This window comes from Episyrphus balteatus, chromosome 1 (assembly GCF_945859705.1).
Source record: "Episyrphus balteatus chromosome 1, idEpiBalt1.1, whole genome shotgun sequence".
NCBI classification, from domain to species: Eukaryota; Metazoa; Arthropoda; class Insecta; order Diptera; family Syrphidae; genus Episyrphus; species Episyrphus balteatus.
This window is the reverse complement of record NC_079134.1, coordinates 135,493,927-135,512,177: the sequence shown is the minus strand read 5'-3', so window position 1 is coordinate 135,512,177 and position 18,251 is coordinate 135,493,927. Positions and strand designations below refer to the sequence as shown.

The 18,251-nt window shown below is 31.0% G+C and overlaps 1 protein-coding gene across 4 annotated transcripts in view; it reads left to right on the top strand.

Annotated features, from left to right (window-relative positions):
* LOC129907290 (myb-like protein Q) overlaps positions 1 to 18,251 on the top strand; it is a 119,911-nt gene that overhangs the window by 6,988 nt on the left and 94,672 nt on the right. For all 4 annotated transcript variants that reach the window (XM_055983408.1, XM_055983409.1, XM_055983406.1 and 1 more), the window contains exons 2-3: positions 11,277 to 11,574; positions 11,667 to 11,831. In XM_055983408.1, the coding sequence (XP_055839383.1) occupies positions 11,428 to 11,574; positions 11,667 to 11,831 (312 nt within the window). In that variant the 5' untranslated portion in view covers positions 11,277 to 11,427. The remainder of the gene's footprint in view (positions 1 to 11,276; positions 11,575 to 11,666; positions 11,832 to 18,251) is intronic.

The following is an 18,251-nucleotide window of genomic DNA, read 5'->3' as shown; positions in this document are numbered from 1 at the left end:
ACATTTGAATTTTTTAAACAAAATCGTTGGAGCCGTTTTCGAGCTATTTTAATTTTACTAAAATCGGTATATGACAAGTACCGTTATTTTTGGTCCAAAAAAATTAATTCCAAAAACCCCTCTGGAGAGTCGCCAAATAACGCTACATACCAAGTTTGACATTAATCGGTCCATCCGTTTAGGCTGTAGCTCCTTATACAGACAGACAGACAGACAGACTGACAGACTGACAGACTGACAGACTGACAGACTGACAGACTGACAGACTGACAGACTGACAGACTGACAGACTGACAGACTGACAGACTGACAGACTGACAGACAGACTGACAGACAGACAGACAGACGGACTTCCGGGACCCACTTTTTTGGCATTGTCTACCATCGTAATGTCATGGAAAAATGTTATCTCAACTTTTTTTTTTTGTACGAATGCATAACTTGATATACAGGGTGTCCCAAAAGTAATGGATCAAACGAAATATGCTGATAGGCCAACTTTAGGGCTCTCAGAATTTGGTAACTTGTTCATCCCAAATCCTTATGGTTTTCGATTTAATGCAGTTTTTGTGAAATTTCGAAAAACCCCGACTTTGCAACAGTATTTTGCTTCCTCCGCTCATAATTGATTTTTGTTTTTCACAATTTTTTCACTAAAACATTGCCTAATAATAAGAAATAATTAATTTATCAAAATATTTTTTTATTTCATATGCCATTTTGCTGCAAATTAATTAACAGTTCCATATTTTATAAAAACTCAATTTCTTTCTTTTATTTCAGAGCAACAGCCTGAAAAAAATTTGTATGGTGTGGCACTGGTTTATTATTTTGAAAACTTGCCGTGTTATAGCAGTTTTCAAAAATGTATTAAAAATTCCAAAGTTGCAAATAGAACGAAAGATATTACAATTTGAATGCAAAAAAACAGACGTTTTCAGAGCAAAATAACAAACAAAAATCGAGGCTTTTGTTCAAAAAGAAATAAACAAACAACACTCGAGAAACTGTGTTTATTTTTCTTTGTTATTTTTCTCTGAAAAGCCCTGTTTTGTTGCTTTAAAATTGTAATATCTTCAGTTCTAACTTCAACTTTGGAAACTTTTATACATTTTTGAAAACTGCAATAACACGACAAGTTTTCAAGATAATAAACCAGTGCCACACCATACAAATTTTTTTCAGGCTGTTGCTCTGAAATAAAAGAAAGAAATTGAGTTTTTATAAAATATGGAACTGTTAATTAATTTGCAGCAAAATGGCATATGAAATAAAAAAATATTTTGATAAATTAATTATTTCTTATTATTAGGCAATGTTTTAGTGAAAAAATTGTGAAAAACAAAAATCAATTATGAGCGGAGGAAGCAAAATACTGTTGCAAAGTCGGGGTTTTTCGAAATTTCACAAAAACTGCATTAAATCGAAAACCGTAAGGATTTGGGATGAACAAGTTACCAAATTCTGAGAGCCCTAAAGTTGGCCTATCAGCATGTTTCGTTTGATCCATTACTTTTGGGACACCCTGTATAGTACCTATATCGCAAGTAAAAATTATATTATTTTAAAACACATCTTCCAAGCTTTTTCTCTGGAGTAAGACACATGAATCCATCATATGTTAATCATTTTTGGTTCGCTTGAAGAATTTTGTTTGGTATTTTCTTGGGAACCGAAGGCAAAATTCAAATTCCACTCCAGTAACAGGGAAATGTGATCACAAAAAATAATTTTCTAGATGTTTTTGGCACTGTTTCAAAGAGCTCTGCGAGAATATCCTCAAGTCCTTGTCAAATTGTTATTCAATGCTTTGATCACAGAGTTTCTTCTCTGCTGGTGGTACGATGAGATGGACCCCTTTAATAATTTTCTTTCAAATGAGTGTTTTGTTGTCGGTAGGTAGTTCTTTAAATTTCCCTTACCTTCGATATAAGATTGTTCTCACAATTTGTTAAATTAGTCAGATAAACTCCAGTTAGAGCTTATTCCAAGGAATACATTTTTTTTTATATTGACATTCTCCTGATAGTCTAACTGACGATTGAAAAATCAGGGCTAAATTAATAAATTGACTGTGTTAGAAAAACATTTGATACTAAAGGGAGTAGGTAGTTCAAAAGGTTAAGGTTAAAGGTCTTGAAATAAAAAAATAAATAAAAAAAAGCATTCATTCTTTTCTGAATCTTTAAAGTATACAGAAAAAACACAAAATTTGGCAGTTCATCTTTTCAGATGAAACACATTTTGAGCTTTTTCTCACTGAATCAATTTTTTTGTATGTTTAGTACCTCATAACTTTATACTATGTGAACCAATTTTGAAAAATATTTTTGTATTGGAAAGCTGGTGCCTGCAGTGTGGTCCCATTTCAATTTCGTCCAGTTATGGCTATAGAAACTATGAGAAAAACCATAAAACCAAGTTTTGATCCATGGAAGTCGTTTTTTTTTTTTATGAAAATGATTATTTTTAGTTCTGTTACATTCCAATAAACAAAAAAATGTTCGCAAAACAAGTACAGAGAGCAATGATTTTGAATACACAATAAGAAGGTTTTATCACAGAGGGCATCAAATTTGAACAAAACTCCTAATATGAAATGAACTATGAAGTTGAAAGAAGTTCTTGATTGTATCAAAATACAAGCAAAAAATGCATTGAGTAAACATTCGGCTATTGACATTTTTATCTCTCAAGTCAGCATTTTGTGGATGTTGAAAGATTAAGAGACACAACAAAATACAGTGTCAAAGATTAATATTTTTTTAAAATAAATTTTATCTTTCTTCAGTTGCAAGTGTTCAAAAGTATGTAAATACATTAGCCTTATCTTTATATTAAAGATCCCAACAACTCTTGAATTTTTTGATAACTCTTGGGACGAACTAAACAACACTTACTGACCCCTTTGCATTCATTAAATCAGAAAATTGGGCTTGTCATAAATAAAAAGTAAAGTACAGTTTTTTTTTTATTGGGACGCAAAATAAGCGAATTGATTGCTTGCTGTAAAAAAGGAAACTTCGTAGCTACTGCAACAACGATAACGAAAAAAACGTACCTTCTTGTCGGTAAACTATTTGACGCCAAGGAAGAGGAACCACTCAAAGAGATTATCATTTTTAAATATTGTATCATAAATTTAAACATTTTGAATAAAATAAACTAGTTGTTATTTCCAGTTTTTTATAACATTTGAAAAAGAAAATACATTAAATATCATTTTGAGATGAGGGGCACTTATTTGTAACGCCTTTCAAATGTTTTCAGGTAGAAAATCTTATTGATCATTTATTTGAAAGAATCAGTCTTCAAATATGTCGTTAAAAAATATCCTTAACGATAAAATCGTGCAACAAAACAGCCTTTTATGTTTGTAAAATGTTATAATTTCTACCCCTAATCGTCATAATTGTGTTTTATGACGAGGAATGGGAACAAAATAGCATTGGATTTGTCAGCCTTGTTTAACAACTTTCAAGTTTTATGTACGATTATGTTATGTCTTTTTGCGAAACTGAGCTTTTCAACAAAAACTTATTCAACAGAAATAAAATAAAATTTTGCAGCTGTTTATGTTTTTAAATTGAGCTCATGAGTGGACACTTATTTAATAAAAATAAAATATATTGTAGCTTATTAGGGTTTTAAACGTCATATTACAGGGTAAAAATATACATCTCTAAGATGATTAGAAATAAGAATTTCGCTGGTAGAGCAACTGTACTACGTGAGAGAGATAAAATTAGTTTATCCTACAATGCGGGCTAACATTACAGTGTTGTTGTTAATTAAGGGAAGTATTATCAGTTCAGTCTGGCGACTGATTCTATGTATCTAAAGCTGAAAAACAACAACATGAGCAAGACTTAACGCAATTTGTGATCTTATATCATAGGTACTTTTTTTTAATTTATTTTATCTTGGATTCAATTTCAATTTCGTGACGTTATTTCATTTTTTTTAGTTATTTGATGAGAAGATATATCACAAAGCAACTAAAAGCCCCTTTATTTTGATTAAAATATCAAGACACCCTTTCGTTATATTAATCGAAATATTTGATGTTCTAAGCTTTAACAGGGATGTCACGTTAATGGTTTTTTTGTTTTTGAAATTATTTTGAGTTTAAAACAGGTTTTATTGAAAAAAAAAAACAAATTCGCTAACACCTTTTTGAATAAAAATGCAAAAATATGATTCAATTCTGTTGGTTATTTTGAATGACTACCTACGTCATGGGCGTAATATACATACATACGTACTTATACTTTCTCTGCAATTGTTCTGCTAGCTATAAAATCAAATTAGACAAACATTCATTTTTTCCCAAAGTACTGGAACACTTCTTAGTTTTGGTTATGTTTTTGTTATGTTTTTGTTGTGATTTTACTATTTTTTGCAAGGCTTGTAAGTTTTTGGTTATTCTATCTTCATTTAAAAAAAAAAAACTAAAGTTTTCAATGTTCTTTATGATTAAGATTATATTAAGTATTTTTAAGTGTTTAATATATTTCATTTATGAAAGGGTAGGTACCACGCCCCTAAATTGAAAATCCCTATCTAAAAAAATTTCCTTTGCACAAAATACACAGCTTTACCATTCTACCAAGTTTAAAAATTCTGCGATGATCAAAAGTGCTCTTATATAACACTGGTTTACAAGGGTTTTGTTGCCGAAACAAAAATATACTTTTCTAAAGGTTTTCGGTGTGCTGAACTCGAATCCGAACTCAGAAACAACATCTCCCGTTTTTGAGATATTACCGTTGGAAAATGCAAAAAAAAAACCTTTTTTTGAGTTCTTTGGACCTTATTCTTTTTTATAAGGAAAATTGTTTGAGCATATTTAGTAACGATTTCTAGAAGAACTGTTTTCCATCTTTCGATACCTGTTTAAATCTTTTTAATATCTTTTGTAATGCCCGAGATATCTTAAAATGAAGTAAGTGGGTTTGGCTTCATATGTATATCATAAAGGAGATAATGGCGTTATAAAATTTATAAAAATACCAAACAACTGAGGATATCTCGCGCAGTAAAAAAGATATCGGAATGATTTAAACAGATTTAAAAAGGTGGAAAATAGTTCTTATAAAAACCTAATATTACTAAATATGCTCAAACAATTTTCCTTATATAAAAGAATAAGGTCCGAAGTACTGCATTTTATAACGGTAATATTTCAAAAACGGGAGCTGATTAATTTTTTTTTTTGACTTCGGATTCGAGTTCAGCATACCGAAAACCTTCGGAAAAGTATATTTTTTTGTTTCTGTAACAAAAATAAAACTTCAATTTTGTTAACCAGTGTAATTGATGATTTTTTATATTTTAGATTTTTTTTATCAATTTTGTATTTATTTCTTTTAGAATAGTTCTTTTCTATTTTTCTTTTATTTTCTTTTTATTTGCAAACGTTGCTCATGAATTTTGTTTTTTTTTTTTTTAAATACGTGTTTGCTCCTGGATTTAAATTGTCTTTTTAATGTTTTTTTTGTTTTTTGACTTTTCCTCTTGGCCTCGCAGATGTTTCCGTCAGAGTTGATTTAGAGAACACTACTGAAATCATCATTTTTTATTTTGACATTGTTCGAAGTATCAAAAGGCTTGAAAAATGGTTACAAAACATAAATATCTATAGTTTTTCACTGCTTTGATTTGGCCCCAGAAGTTCAATTTGAAAAATTTCAAGTTTATGCGAGAACGGGAATTGCTCCATAATTTTCATGTTTCTTGGTTTTTTAGTATAGGGGGTCGAAAATGATCTGAGTAGTTTCTTGTAGGTTAATAAGGGTGTACTGCCAAAGTTGCTAGAGAACTTGGAACTAGGTCAAACATTTGAAAAAAAATCAAATCCTGTTTTTTGCGTTTTCCCAACAGTTTTTTTTCAATTGAATTTATTCTGTTCTTACAATATGATTCAACTATTGTCCGAAAATATCAGACGTTCGTGAAAAAAACTAAAATAATGAAAAGTTAATTTTTAAATCTTTATAACCGCTGCTTGGTTTTAATGCCTATTCTGTAAAAATATTTTACATTATTGTTGTTTTAGTTTATCATGTTTCCTAAGTGGCAACGCTGATCACGACGCGATCCCCAATATCCACTTGATTGATGGGTGACGTAATACCCATTGGATCGAAATTCAAATCCCCTGACGTAAGACTCGATTCGACTCTTTAAATTTACATGACTAAAAGAAAAGAAGTATCAAGACTGACATGATGAAACTATCAAAAAATTGCATACATTACTTGAGAACTAACTTAAGACGGCAACACTAATTGAAAACTTTTATTAGAAAAAACTCCAAAGTTCGAAATAGGTAAAATTAGAAAAAAAAAATAAGAAAGAATAATAAAAACCCTTTATAAATATTCCTCTTTTGAAATACATAATTTTCTTTTCAGGCATCCATTTCGGGTGCACTATCTGTGTTTAAAAGTTTTTTTTTTTCGTCTTGATTCTTTTTAGTTTGTATCTTTTGTTTTTTTTTTTTTCTTTTCTTTTTGTGAGGAAAGAGGGTTGCGGAAGGAATGAATGTGAATCTGAATGGCGTGTACAAAAAGTGCGAGAGAATTTTTCAACTTTTTTGTTTTGATTATGTATTTTTATCCTACGAAGAGAAAAATGTACCTGCGTTGGCGGCGCAACACGGACACAAAAACACGAACCACGGCAACGTCATACAAAACCAACTCGAGATTGGCTGTGCTGGTTTTTGTGTGCTATCTGCTTGCATAGGTGAGTTTATTTTTGCCATACATTTTGTGTCGTAGTCGGATTAGATCAGGGTGACACAGGGGGTGTGAGGGTGGGTTGGAAAGGAGGCAGCAGAAAAGAAGAACAAGGAGACACAAACAATGAATGTGATGATGCGCGTGCGAAGAGGATAAAGCTCTAAGCACATCGTGTATCTTTACGTTAAATAAAACAAAAAGAAAAAAAAAAACAAAAAATACATTTTTCCTTCTTTCTTCTTCTTTTTAATTCTTTTCACAATGTTACTGCAGCTTCTTCTTTAACAAAAAAAAAAAAAAAATAAAGGGACGTTGTTGGTTTGGTTCCATGGCCAAAGCAGCAAAGATAAAAAGACTCCATCCATGAAAGAATGCAGCAGAGGGCGCCAAACTAGTTTTTCCAGCGCTAGAATGGAATTGCTTTTCCTCTTCTTTCGTTTATTATCTCTTCTTCTTTTTTTTTTTTCTTCTTTTTTTTTGTTGATTGTTACTTGTGGGTATGTTTTGTTGTTTTTGTTTTGCATATTGTTTTTTTTTTTTTGCTACTTTTCTGTATTTGTTGTTGTTATGTTGGATGTAAGTAAAGATCTATCCACCCCCTTTTTTGTTGAGGAAGGTTGTGTATGGGTTGTTTGTTGGATGGAGAATGGATGGATTGGATGCTGTGTGTAAGCTGTACCAATAGCTTTTTCCAAGGAACGTTAATGTTTAACAGTAGAAGGTACATCGTATTTAATGGAATGCGATGGTAAAGTATACTAGGACAGGAGATGAAGATGGGAAATTAAAAAAAAAAACAAAAAAAATAAACATTACAGTGTGGTAGAGATGATGTTAGTTGTAAGATAGTTGTGATGTTGATGATTATCTCTCTCTCTTTCAATGTCGCTTAATTATTCTGTTGGCATTCAAAAATTGTCTTGAGTGGGTGTTTGTTTTCATGTTTTTGGCAAATGGAACCAAAAATTAAATCAAAACAACATTCCAACTGTGGCATTGGTAGTATGTATGTAGGTACCTTAAGGCTAGTTTCAGTTTTTTTTTATGGTTAAAAACTTATAATATGTAGGTAGGTACGCATACAGGGTGGCGCAAAAGTCAAAACTCTACCAGAATATATTATAATTTTTGGAAATGGAAGGTACCTACTTTGTTTGTTTGTAAAAAAAAGGTTACAATTATAATTGAGCTAGATTAATTTTTTAGCAAGATTCGTTTAGCTCAGCTGCTAGTTATTTTGGATAAGTTGAGCTCAGATGCTGAACAGATTTAAACTATAATTAAGAATATCCATTAGGGTGGAGTGAAAAAAAAAATTTGTCTTATTTTTATTTGTTCTACATAGCCAGGATGGGTGCCATTTGAAACTTAAATAACGGAAAAAAAGTTTCAGATCGTTCAAAGAAGTTTTAGAGGGTTCACAAATCACTTGAAAAAAATGAAAACACCATAGAAGTTAATTTATGGAGTTTTTTGAGTTTTTATTGTTTTACTCAGTTTTTTGATTCGAAAAACATGTACATACATTATTATTTATTGTTCAATTTTCATTAAAAAATTTCGATTTTACTGACTTGAGACCATTACTGCAAGAATCCATGGGCGGTGAGCACCCCCAACCCCCATGATCCAGCCACGTAAAAACAAAAAATAAAGAAATTTCTTAGACAAAAATAGTTTTGTTTTTTTGTTAATTTATCGAAAATGAAAAGATGTTTTTGGATGCAGTTTTCTGTGTTTGTTCAAAAACAAATAGGAGTATCGAATTTTAAAAACTTAAGTAGTACTTAATTACATAATTTAAAAAAAAAAATGTTTGAAATTTTTTTTTCAAAATTTTAATTTCGAAAATTATTTTTCAAAAACTGTTCCAGAAAATAGCCATATTAAAAATTTTTGTTAAAGACGAGGTTTTTGGCTTTACAAAAAGGTATAGCACGTTATTGTAAGTGTTACCGTTGATTTTTAATATATTTTTGTTTCAAATTAAATAATTTTTTTTTTTAAATTGCCCCTCCCCGCTAAACGAAGGGCAATAGACCCTCCTCCCATACGATTTTTTTCTTGTCTAGCTGAGATTTGCTCTTTTTTGATGACTAATGGCACCCGTCCCTGGTATGTAGAAGAAGAAAAAAAAAAGTGCAGTTTCACTCCACCCTAATATCCATACAGTACAAAATAAAGTGCTCAATGTGCTTATTTACACTATGCTATCCTCGCTCCCCAAGACATCTTTATATGCTTCTGTCTAAACAATGTAACAAATGCATGAAACTTGAGATGCAATCACAATGCTTCAATTCTCGATCAAAAGAGCTTACAAAATGTTTCGGAAGTTTATTGCCAGTTATCAATTATTTCTTAAAGACTACACTGCAAAAATAACAAAAAAAAAAACGTGAAATGCCAAAAACTTCATTCCAAGAGTAAAAGAATGGTCTTTCGAAAAATATAAAAATCAACTTTTCCATCTGGTTTACCTGTAATCGAACTTCTGATACCAGTAGCCGCTTAAAGAGCACAACATTTCCCATAGATTAACAATTGGAAAACTTATTTGTTGTGGTTCTGTAAGTTCCTTCTTGTCAATTCAAAGAAGGGAGGCCCGTTTTGGAAAATTCTATTTCATCGTATCGTAATGTTATGTTGATTCTCAAGTTCGAGTTTTTTTTTTAAATGCTTCAAACTGCAGTGGTGAAATAATTGAAAAGACTAGATTAAAATTTTCTACCGAGGAATTAATTCTTATTTTTTAAATGAAATATCTTTAATTTAACATTTATTCAAGTATATTTAAATTATGTAACAGCAAAAAATGCTCTGTAAGAGTACAAGTAGTTTCTATTATTTTTCACATCACTGTACTACTCTGATTCAATAAAGTTTTCACACTGTTACACTATTTTTTATTTTACAATATTTTCAAGTTAGTAAAAAAAAAAATATTGATAGTTTTGAATGAACAACATCTTTTGTGTTACCATCAAGTTCATAAAAAAAACTATTTTTATGTATGATGTTTTACCTATCGCTCAACTTTAAATGGAGGAATATGTAATCTCATTCATACCGTTTATTGGAGAAAAACTGCCAAGACAACATCATACAAACTTGCCTCAGGAAATGCCCACGCAAATTACAAACATTATAGAACGTGGCATGATTATATTCTTTTAAAAGTCAGAGAAAACAAAATCTGTATTTGAAAAAAGGCAACAAAGTTATTTTGAGCGTTTTTAAAGGTAACGCGTTATAACTTGTAACGGTGTCTATAAGAACTTTCTTTCATCTTCCAAATCTTTTTAATTCTTTTGATATCTTTTTTATTTTCTGATATAAATACATGTCTTAAGTTTTAGTTAATAATCCAAAGACTTAACGGAGGCCAATCGAATATTTCTGATTTTGGATTCAAGTTCAGCACCTCTAAAACCTTCAGAGTACTAGTATATGTTGGTTCTTGTACCAAAAATGTTGTTGACCAGTGTTATCACAGTTCTGAAAATAATATTCTAGACATTCTTAGGGCAGTTGAAATTTTAGACCTTTATTCCAATAACTTTTTGAGTTATAACAATATTCAAGCAAATGAGCGTATGTCTGTTTCCGTATTTCTGAAATAATTTTCACTGACTCTTATTTTTATTTAATTCTTTATAAATTTCAAATAAAATCAGCGGTCTATACGTTTTTAAATTGTACTTACCTATATTTTAAGTTATAAACATAAAATAAAAAACTAGTCATTTTTCCAAATTTGACAAAAATTAACAATAACTCCATTAACATCGACTTAGGGTGGTTTTTTTTTGGGTTTTGGAAGGTTTTCCTTATGAAATTCTAAAATTTAAGCTTTTTCCACTGAACATAAGGCCCAGAGAAATAGACCATCTACTCGAAGCTGTGAATTGCTACTCTTAAACGTATTCTAAGAATATATATGTACTTCAAAGTATTATTGTTCACCATATAAGAGCAAAAAAAAAACGAACGAGATGAACAGTAAAATTTTAGGTCTAAATAGACCAATAAAGGTAGAAAATAAATGCGATGGTTTTTTTTTTTTTTTTTGGTCGCTGGGTGTACATAATTATATTGCATTTACCTACTTGTATATCTTGGGAAATCGCTCTAGACAGGTACCATATGCCAAGGGCCAATAATTTTGGATCTGAAAAATGCAACTACTAAATTTAGAAGTAACATTATTCACTCTAAAATTGAATTAGCAAATAAATTTATGGAAACCTCGTGGGTTCCATATTATATTTTTTACTATTCTTACTTGACTGGACTTTTAATCTTTTAAGATTCATTTAACACTTAATTATATTTAACAAACACGAATACATCAACTGAGTTATTAATCTAGTACCCGAAGCATCTTTCAATAATTCAACTATCTATCGCCCTTAAAAAAAATTCTTATAATTTAAAAAAAATAAAACTTTCACATTGAAAACTATTTAAACTGCAATCCCAAAAATAAACTTTCAATACTAAAGGAATTCCATTTTTCTTTTCTTTCAGAATCAACCTTTTAAACAACAATACAACAATTGAGCCAAAAATAATAAGAAAAAAAAGCTTTAAGGCACTTATAAAATACACAACAACAAGCAAAACATAACAGCAAAGTAAACCACTACGAACACATACTTATATATTTATTTACAACACAATGGCGGCACGAAGTCATCAATATTTCAGTCTCAGATGGAATAATTATCAGAACACAATGACCTCCGTGTTCCAGCAACTGCGTGAAGATTTATCATTTGTTGATGTCACATTATCATGTGAAAATGGTTCGCTTAAAGCTCATAAGGTATTTAATTTGTTGTTGGCATAAAAACAAGCCTGTTTGTTGTGTGCAAGAGAGAGAGAATACATTTTTAAATTTCTTTTATTTTTTTTTAGGTCGTTTTATCGGCATGTTCATCATATTTTCAAAAACTACTTTTGGAGAATCCGTGTAAACATCCCACTATCATATTACCAGGTGACATTATATTCACAGATCTTAAAACGATCATAGATTTTGTCTATCGCGGAGAAATTGATGTTACCGAATCTGAATTACAGGTAAGCAGTTTTATTAGTTTAGTTAGTATTATGATGAAAGAGTACAAATGTTCGGTTTATTAATACTGAACATTAAAAAGGTTTAATTTAAGTATGTGAGGTACAACTTAAAACACTCTATATTCAAGGAGAGATAATCTTACAACTCACCTATTCGTACTTGGCAGAAAATTATAAGGTTCCGAAAAAATAAGAATTGTTGAGAGTTTGAGGTTCTAGGTCATGGTTTTTTTAAGTATTAAACTGATTCAGAAAGAACATTTTCTTAGGAGCTGAACATTTAGATTACTAGAATATTTGAACTAATTCAAATGTAGCAAGAAATAGAAATCAATGCAAGCAGGATGATGCAAGTTTTCTGAGAGTCTAATTAGTAAAATTACAAATATTGTGCGTACAATTTTGAGACATACTGTCAAAACCGGTTATAACGAACTCGATGGGACTCAAGAATTTTTTCGTTATATCTGCTATTCCGTTAAAACCGATTACTATTATAATAGGACTTAAATATTAGTTAAATATAAAATAAAAAAAATTGAGAACAAATAAACAAAAAACTCAATTTTATTGGCTCATTGCGACAAATCAACTCAAAAATAACAACAAATCATGCTATGGTGGACTCCAAAATAATTGAAAAATAAAAATAAGATATTTACTGCCCAATTATACAAATGAAAAGATGTGAATAGAATTTTAAGTTATGAATTGCTATCATATAAACTGGACATTTCTGATCCATCTTCACCTTGTCCTATAACAATATCTTCTGCAAAGTTATCCCAACTGCCTTCAAATGATAAATAATTAAATAAATTGTATGTTTTTTTGTATTGTCCGCGGATATGGAGTGATGCAAGCCCGGGAGACTTGCCTCCGCTTTCTGAGGCTTACCCAGTGAATCTCACAGACGGATCAATTAATTAAAATAGGGATATCAAGAACTGTTCTTCATCATTTTATCGTAATTTTAGAAAAAGTTCAGCTGCTTCATAAATGCTTCCTTCCAGTAAGCAAATGAGTTTTTTTTTTTATTTTTGGTCAATTTTCCATGGGACTTTTGATTTGAAACGACCTATACAACCGATTTTGATTGAATATTATTTTCAGGTGGATGTTAAAAATTAGCTTTATCGATCGCCATAAACCTATCGGTCTTGGAACTTCTATAAATTAGACCTGCTTAAAATTCTTTATGAGGCTTATTAACCTTTTTCTTGTACTTATTGTGTCTTGTTTTTATGATACCGTGAGACATCGATTCACTGGCAATTTCATCCATCTTCTCACACGATTAACAATTAAAATTTGGGACTGAAAAAAAAAAAAAAAAATGTGAATGTAAATGCCGACTTACCATCTCCTTGTCATCTTAGTTTCCACATACTTGGAATTCAGTTTTTTCCACCTACAGAAATCGTAGAAGATTTCCTAATGGAGATAGAGCGAAGATGTCAGTTCCTAAGCACACAATACCCCTAGACATAATATGCATTAATGGTCAAACTTTGTAACATGAGACTTCAACTTTTTAAGACTTTCTCGAGCTTAACAATGTATTTTTAATCTCTGAAACAAAATTGCTTAGTTTTCGATGAATAATTTTTCCAGCAAGTATGAAATACTTTTGGATTGAAGATTCTCTTGGATATGGTCTCGATAAATTGTAAAATTTGGGTTCTAAACTGCTTACTTCATTAACGAAATATAACTCTTTGGGTACATTTTTTAGGAATTATCTTTTTGTCCCAATGTTTCTTTTGATTCAAATATCACTTGAAAACCGTCTCTCCACTTAAACAAATTTGGAGAAAAACGCAAATATTTATTTGAAACCCCATTTAGAACTTCGTGGGCACAAGGTCAAAACCACGAATCTGCAAAATAGTAGTTTTGAGAAAAACGACTTCAAAGTTTTACAAACTAATACTAAACTCTAAAAGTAGGAATGTCATCAGAGACCAGAGAGTAATTAGTAAATACTACGAGACGTCATCATTACTTTAATTTTGTCAAAAATTCTTCGATTTGTTATTGAGTAACATGGTAGAAATCTACTGACTGAGCTTCGAAGTCTGGAGAATGTGGTGTAATAAATTATCATTTTGCCTTGTTTGACTTGGCTGTTAGGTGCTCAGCTGCGGATGAAAATATGTAATCGCAATTCCAGAAAAGAAATTCCTTGTTAAAGGAAATTTACAAACTATAAGAAACACTTTTGGTCTTCTTTTTTCCAAAGTTATTTATTTTAGGCCTAGTAATTAATTATTGAATTAATCATACAACTTTTATGTTATTGTTTTTTTTTATGATTCAGATCATTCAACTTGAATTAAAATAAAATACTTGTTTAGCAAAGTATTTTCTACTTTTTTTTTTATAATCAAAACAGAATACCTGCACCTATATGTAAATCAAATTAGAGTTTACTACATTACTAATACTCGTGTCAAATTATACATTTATGTGTGTATGTTTTTATAATTATAAACTATATAGGAATGTTCAAAGTTGATACTTTTAATTAGTGCAAATAAAAAAAAAGTAGTTTCGATTATAAAAACGTGTTCGTCATTATGATGTTCATATTCACATTAGTACTAATAGATTAAATTGCTGTTAACCTAAAGCTAAAGAGCTTAAACCTTTAAGTTTTTGCATAAGTAGCCATATGTTAACAACACTAAGTTGAATTTTAGTCTTTAGGAATATAAAATATTATTAACTTTAGGTACTATAATTCAACTTTTTTGAAAAAAAAAAAAAAATATATCATTTAAAAGTATTATGTATTTTTTATTTGTATCTAAATTTTTCAGTCTTATTTAATTATAGTTCATTAGCCCTGGTAAGGTGATCCCATTTTTTCATCGATTTATAATAATAATTACCCGATAAAATTTTATAACTTATAAAAAATACAATTTTGAATATAATAGCTATCACATTTTATTATTAAATATAAATTATTTTAAATACTTACTTTCGACACATTTCTTTCCATCTTGTTCAATTAGTTTAAAAAACACCTAGGTGTGGTCACATTCCAATGAAATTAGCATGCAAACTTATCAATTTATGCCTATTAAAAAATAAAAATATGCACTTTTATACAAAACAAGTAGTCAAATGCTGACTAGATTGGAAATACCTTTAAAAAGGTTAATAGAAGAACCAAAAAGTTCAGTAAAAGCTAAGGAAAAATGACAAAAAAGAAAAAGAAAATGACTAAAAAAACAACGTTTAAAAAGATTAATTTAATTTTAATTAGGGTGACCAGCGCCGTAAGGCGGCTACAATCCGCTGTGGATTTGGGCCTCAACCAACAAGCTTCGCCAGCCATCTCTATCCTTAGCTCGCTGCTTCCAGTTGCGCACGCCAAGTTGATTGAGGTCCCCTTCCACTTGGTTGCGCCACCTCAGACGAGAGTACAAAAGATTACTTTACAGAAAAAGATATTCCAATAGTTCTGCAATATAATCCTTTTTGGTGAAAAAATACAAAAATATTCTTGATTTTCTTTCCTTTAAAAACTATACTTTGGGGAGCCGCATTATACTTAAAAAGGCTACTATATTCTTTCTTCAGTATAAGAACAATATAAAATCCAGCAGGTCACACTTTTACTGTTCTTACATTGTTTGATGCTGTACGGTTAACGTTTAAGGTTCTTTTTAAGATTTGAAGTCTCAGATTCAATTGACCATCAGAAAATAAAATTTGCAGTATCACATTGTAAACAATTCTGATATTCCAGTTAATCTCCTTACTATGTATGAAGAACCTATTGCATATGTTAGGTTAGGTAGAAATGGCTGTCAGGAAAACGACTAACACACTTAGACTACTTATTGGTCCGTTGTGATACCATGATTTTGCAAGGAAATTCCTCACTAATTAAACCAGTTGGAGCTTTTAATGAAGCGGGTAAAATTGGTATTAGAGTTCCATTACCGGCACCCAAAAGAGGTGAATGTTAAACTGTTCTGACATCTCCATGAGAGATGATCGACAGTCGCGGGCAGTTACGGAGTTTGTGGAAACAGAAGCTAACGATTTAAGGGCGGCCTGGCTGTCGGAGAAGATGCGGATATCTGATGTAGATATCACGTTTTCCTTGAGCCAAGTCAATACCTCTTTAATCGCCATTATTTCCGCTTGGAACACGCTGCAGTGATTCAGGAGACGGAAGGAGATACTAATATTAAGTCTTTCTGAGTAAACCCCGCCACCTACTCCTTCATTGGTTTTAGAACCGTCTGTGTAGAAATGAATTGAATCATCTCTCAGAAACATGGCATTGTCCCATTCTGATCTATTTGGGATGGTGACTTCATAATTATTGCCAAAAACCAATTGTGGGGTGGTGTAGTCGGAGTGACTGTGGATTGATCCGAATGAACTCAGAATATTTGTGTGGCCAATAGAGTTATTGGTCCATTTCGAGACGAATAGCAGTGCTAGCGGCCACTTGCTTTCTGAATATATCTATGGGTGGAAGATTGAGTAATATATCTAAAGCGGCGGAAGGGGTCGAACGGAGAGCTCCGTTGGTACATATGCAGGCTGAACGTTGGACTTTGCTTAGCTTGTCGCGATAAGTTATTTTTTCCAGAGCAGTCCACCAAACTGCTACCCCGTAAGTGAGAATAGGTCTGATGACCGCAGTGTGTGGAACACCATTAGTAAGTAAGTGGAACACCATTAATAGAGAGGGGTCTAGTTGTGGAATTTTATATTTCTTTGTAAAGAGGACAAGTTCTGTTTTTTAAGTTACCCAATCCACAGTTTGTTGCCCATTTTAGTAGCTTATTGAGAGCAGTTTATTTATACCTATTGCATAAGGAGCTATAATATCACATAATTGTAACTTAAATCAAAAGCTAATATATAATGGTGTAGTTGGATTACAGACAACAGCATCGAACAGATAAAAATTAAAAAAAAATATAGTAGACTTAAAAAAAAAATTGAGCATATCTGGAGAGGTCCTAGAGTTCTTCTACCATATTTTATCTTGGAAATTGGAACATATGTACCTTCTTATAAGAATCATTTTTCATTCAAAAGACTACGATATTTTTTGAAATGAATTTTGTTTTCTGTGTTTTTTTTGTAAGAGTGTCGAATTAGGGTAGATAGTGTTAAATCCGAGTAAAAACTATTTAACTGATATAAAAAGGATTTCAAAACTTAAATATTGTAGACCTTGATTGAAAGGTTTAAATATAAAAGCCACGCTTTGAAGTCATAAGCTTTATTAAAGATTCATCTATTCAGTAAAAAAAATTGTTCAAAAAGCGGACTCGAATCATTGGAAGAATGAACTAGGAGGTTTTTAAGAAGATATTAGAGTACAACGCTTTGATTTCTGGACTATGATTGATTGGCGAAGTATTCTTATTTGAACAGGATAACGACCTTCTTCAACACAAATCCAAATGTTTTTGCATTTCATTCGAAGTATAAAAGAGATATTGAAGAGTCGAATTTGTTTTGCACTTAGAATCAAAATGGATAACTACTGAGTATTTTAATATTGCATTTTGTCATCTTAATTTTTTGAGTAGCAGATTTTCTTTGGAAATTAAATGAAATTGCTAGTTTGAAGTTTTGCAAAGCATTTGTATGGGTCAAGTTTCCAAAACTTTAAAAAAATTTTTTTCAAAATTAATCCAAATCGAAGTGCACTGAAATCTCAAAGTGGAACACCTCTGAAGTCTGAAAGAGGATTTTCGTAAGTTTTTTTCTCTACGTCCAGAGGGGCTGCTGTGTACCATCATTAACTGTGGCCACAAGCTATAACCGCCTAAGTCAAGATTAGCAGTAAGAAGCATTAAATTTGGAGAGCTGTAATGGAGAAGAAGAAGAATTCATTGAGTTAGTCTCTCCAAAACGCTTGGAATTTTTGCTAAAAATTTCGTGGGGACAAACACGATCTCTTCTAAATTAAAGGTATAATCGATATAGCACTACTGGCTCCTGTTAATTAACATAATATTAACATAATATTCAAATTGTTAGAAATTGCTTACAAGATGCCTTTACTAATTGATATTCATTCAACTATTCCCAGTTGGGATTATACCGTCAATTGATCTTATTCAATTTCAATTACCTTGTATTTTTAGAATTATTTTCTTAACTTCTACAACCCAAATCTAACAATATTCTATGCAATCACACGATTCCAAAGAATAATCAGCATTCATTTTTATGTCCTGATTTAATGTCGGATAGAAATTTATGTCCTGTAGGAGGTAACAAAAACTTTTGCTGCAATTATTATACTTAAGGAAACGTGTACTATTTCCGTTTCTTGGAAGTCCTTGTATTTCATATACAAACCTAACCAAGGGTTCATGAAAAAACTACAAGGATTTTCATTTAGCTTCAGACCTAAACCCATGTTTCGAA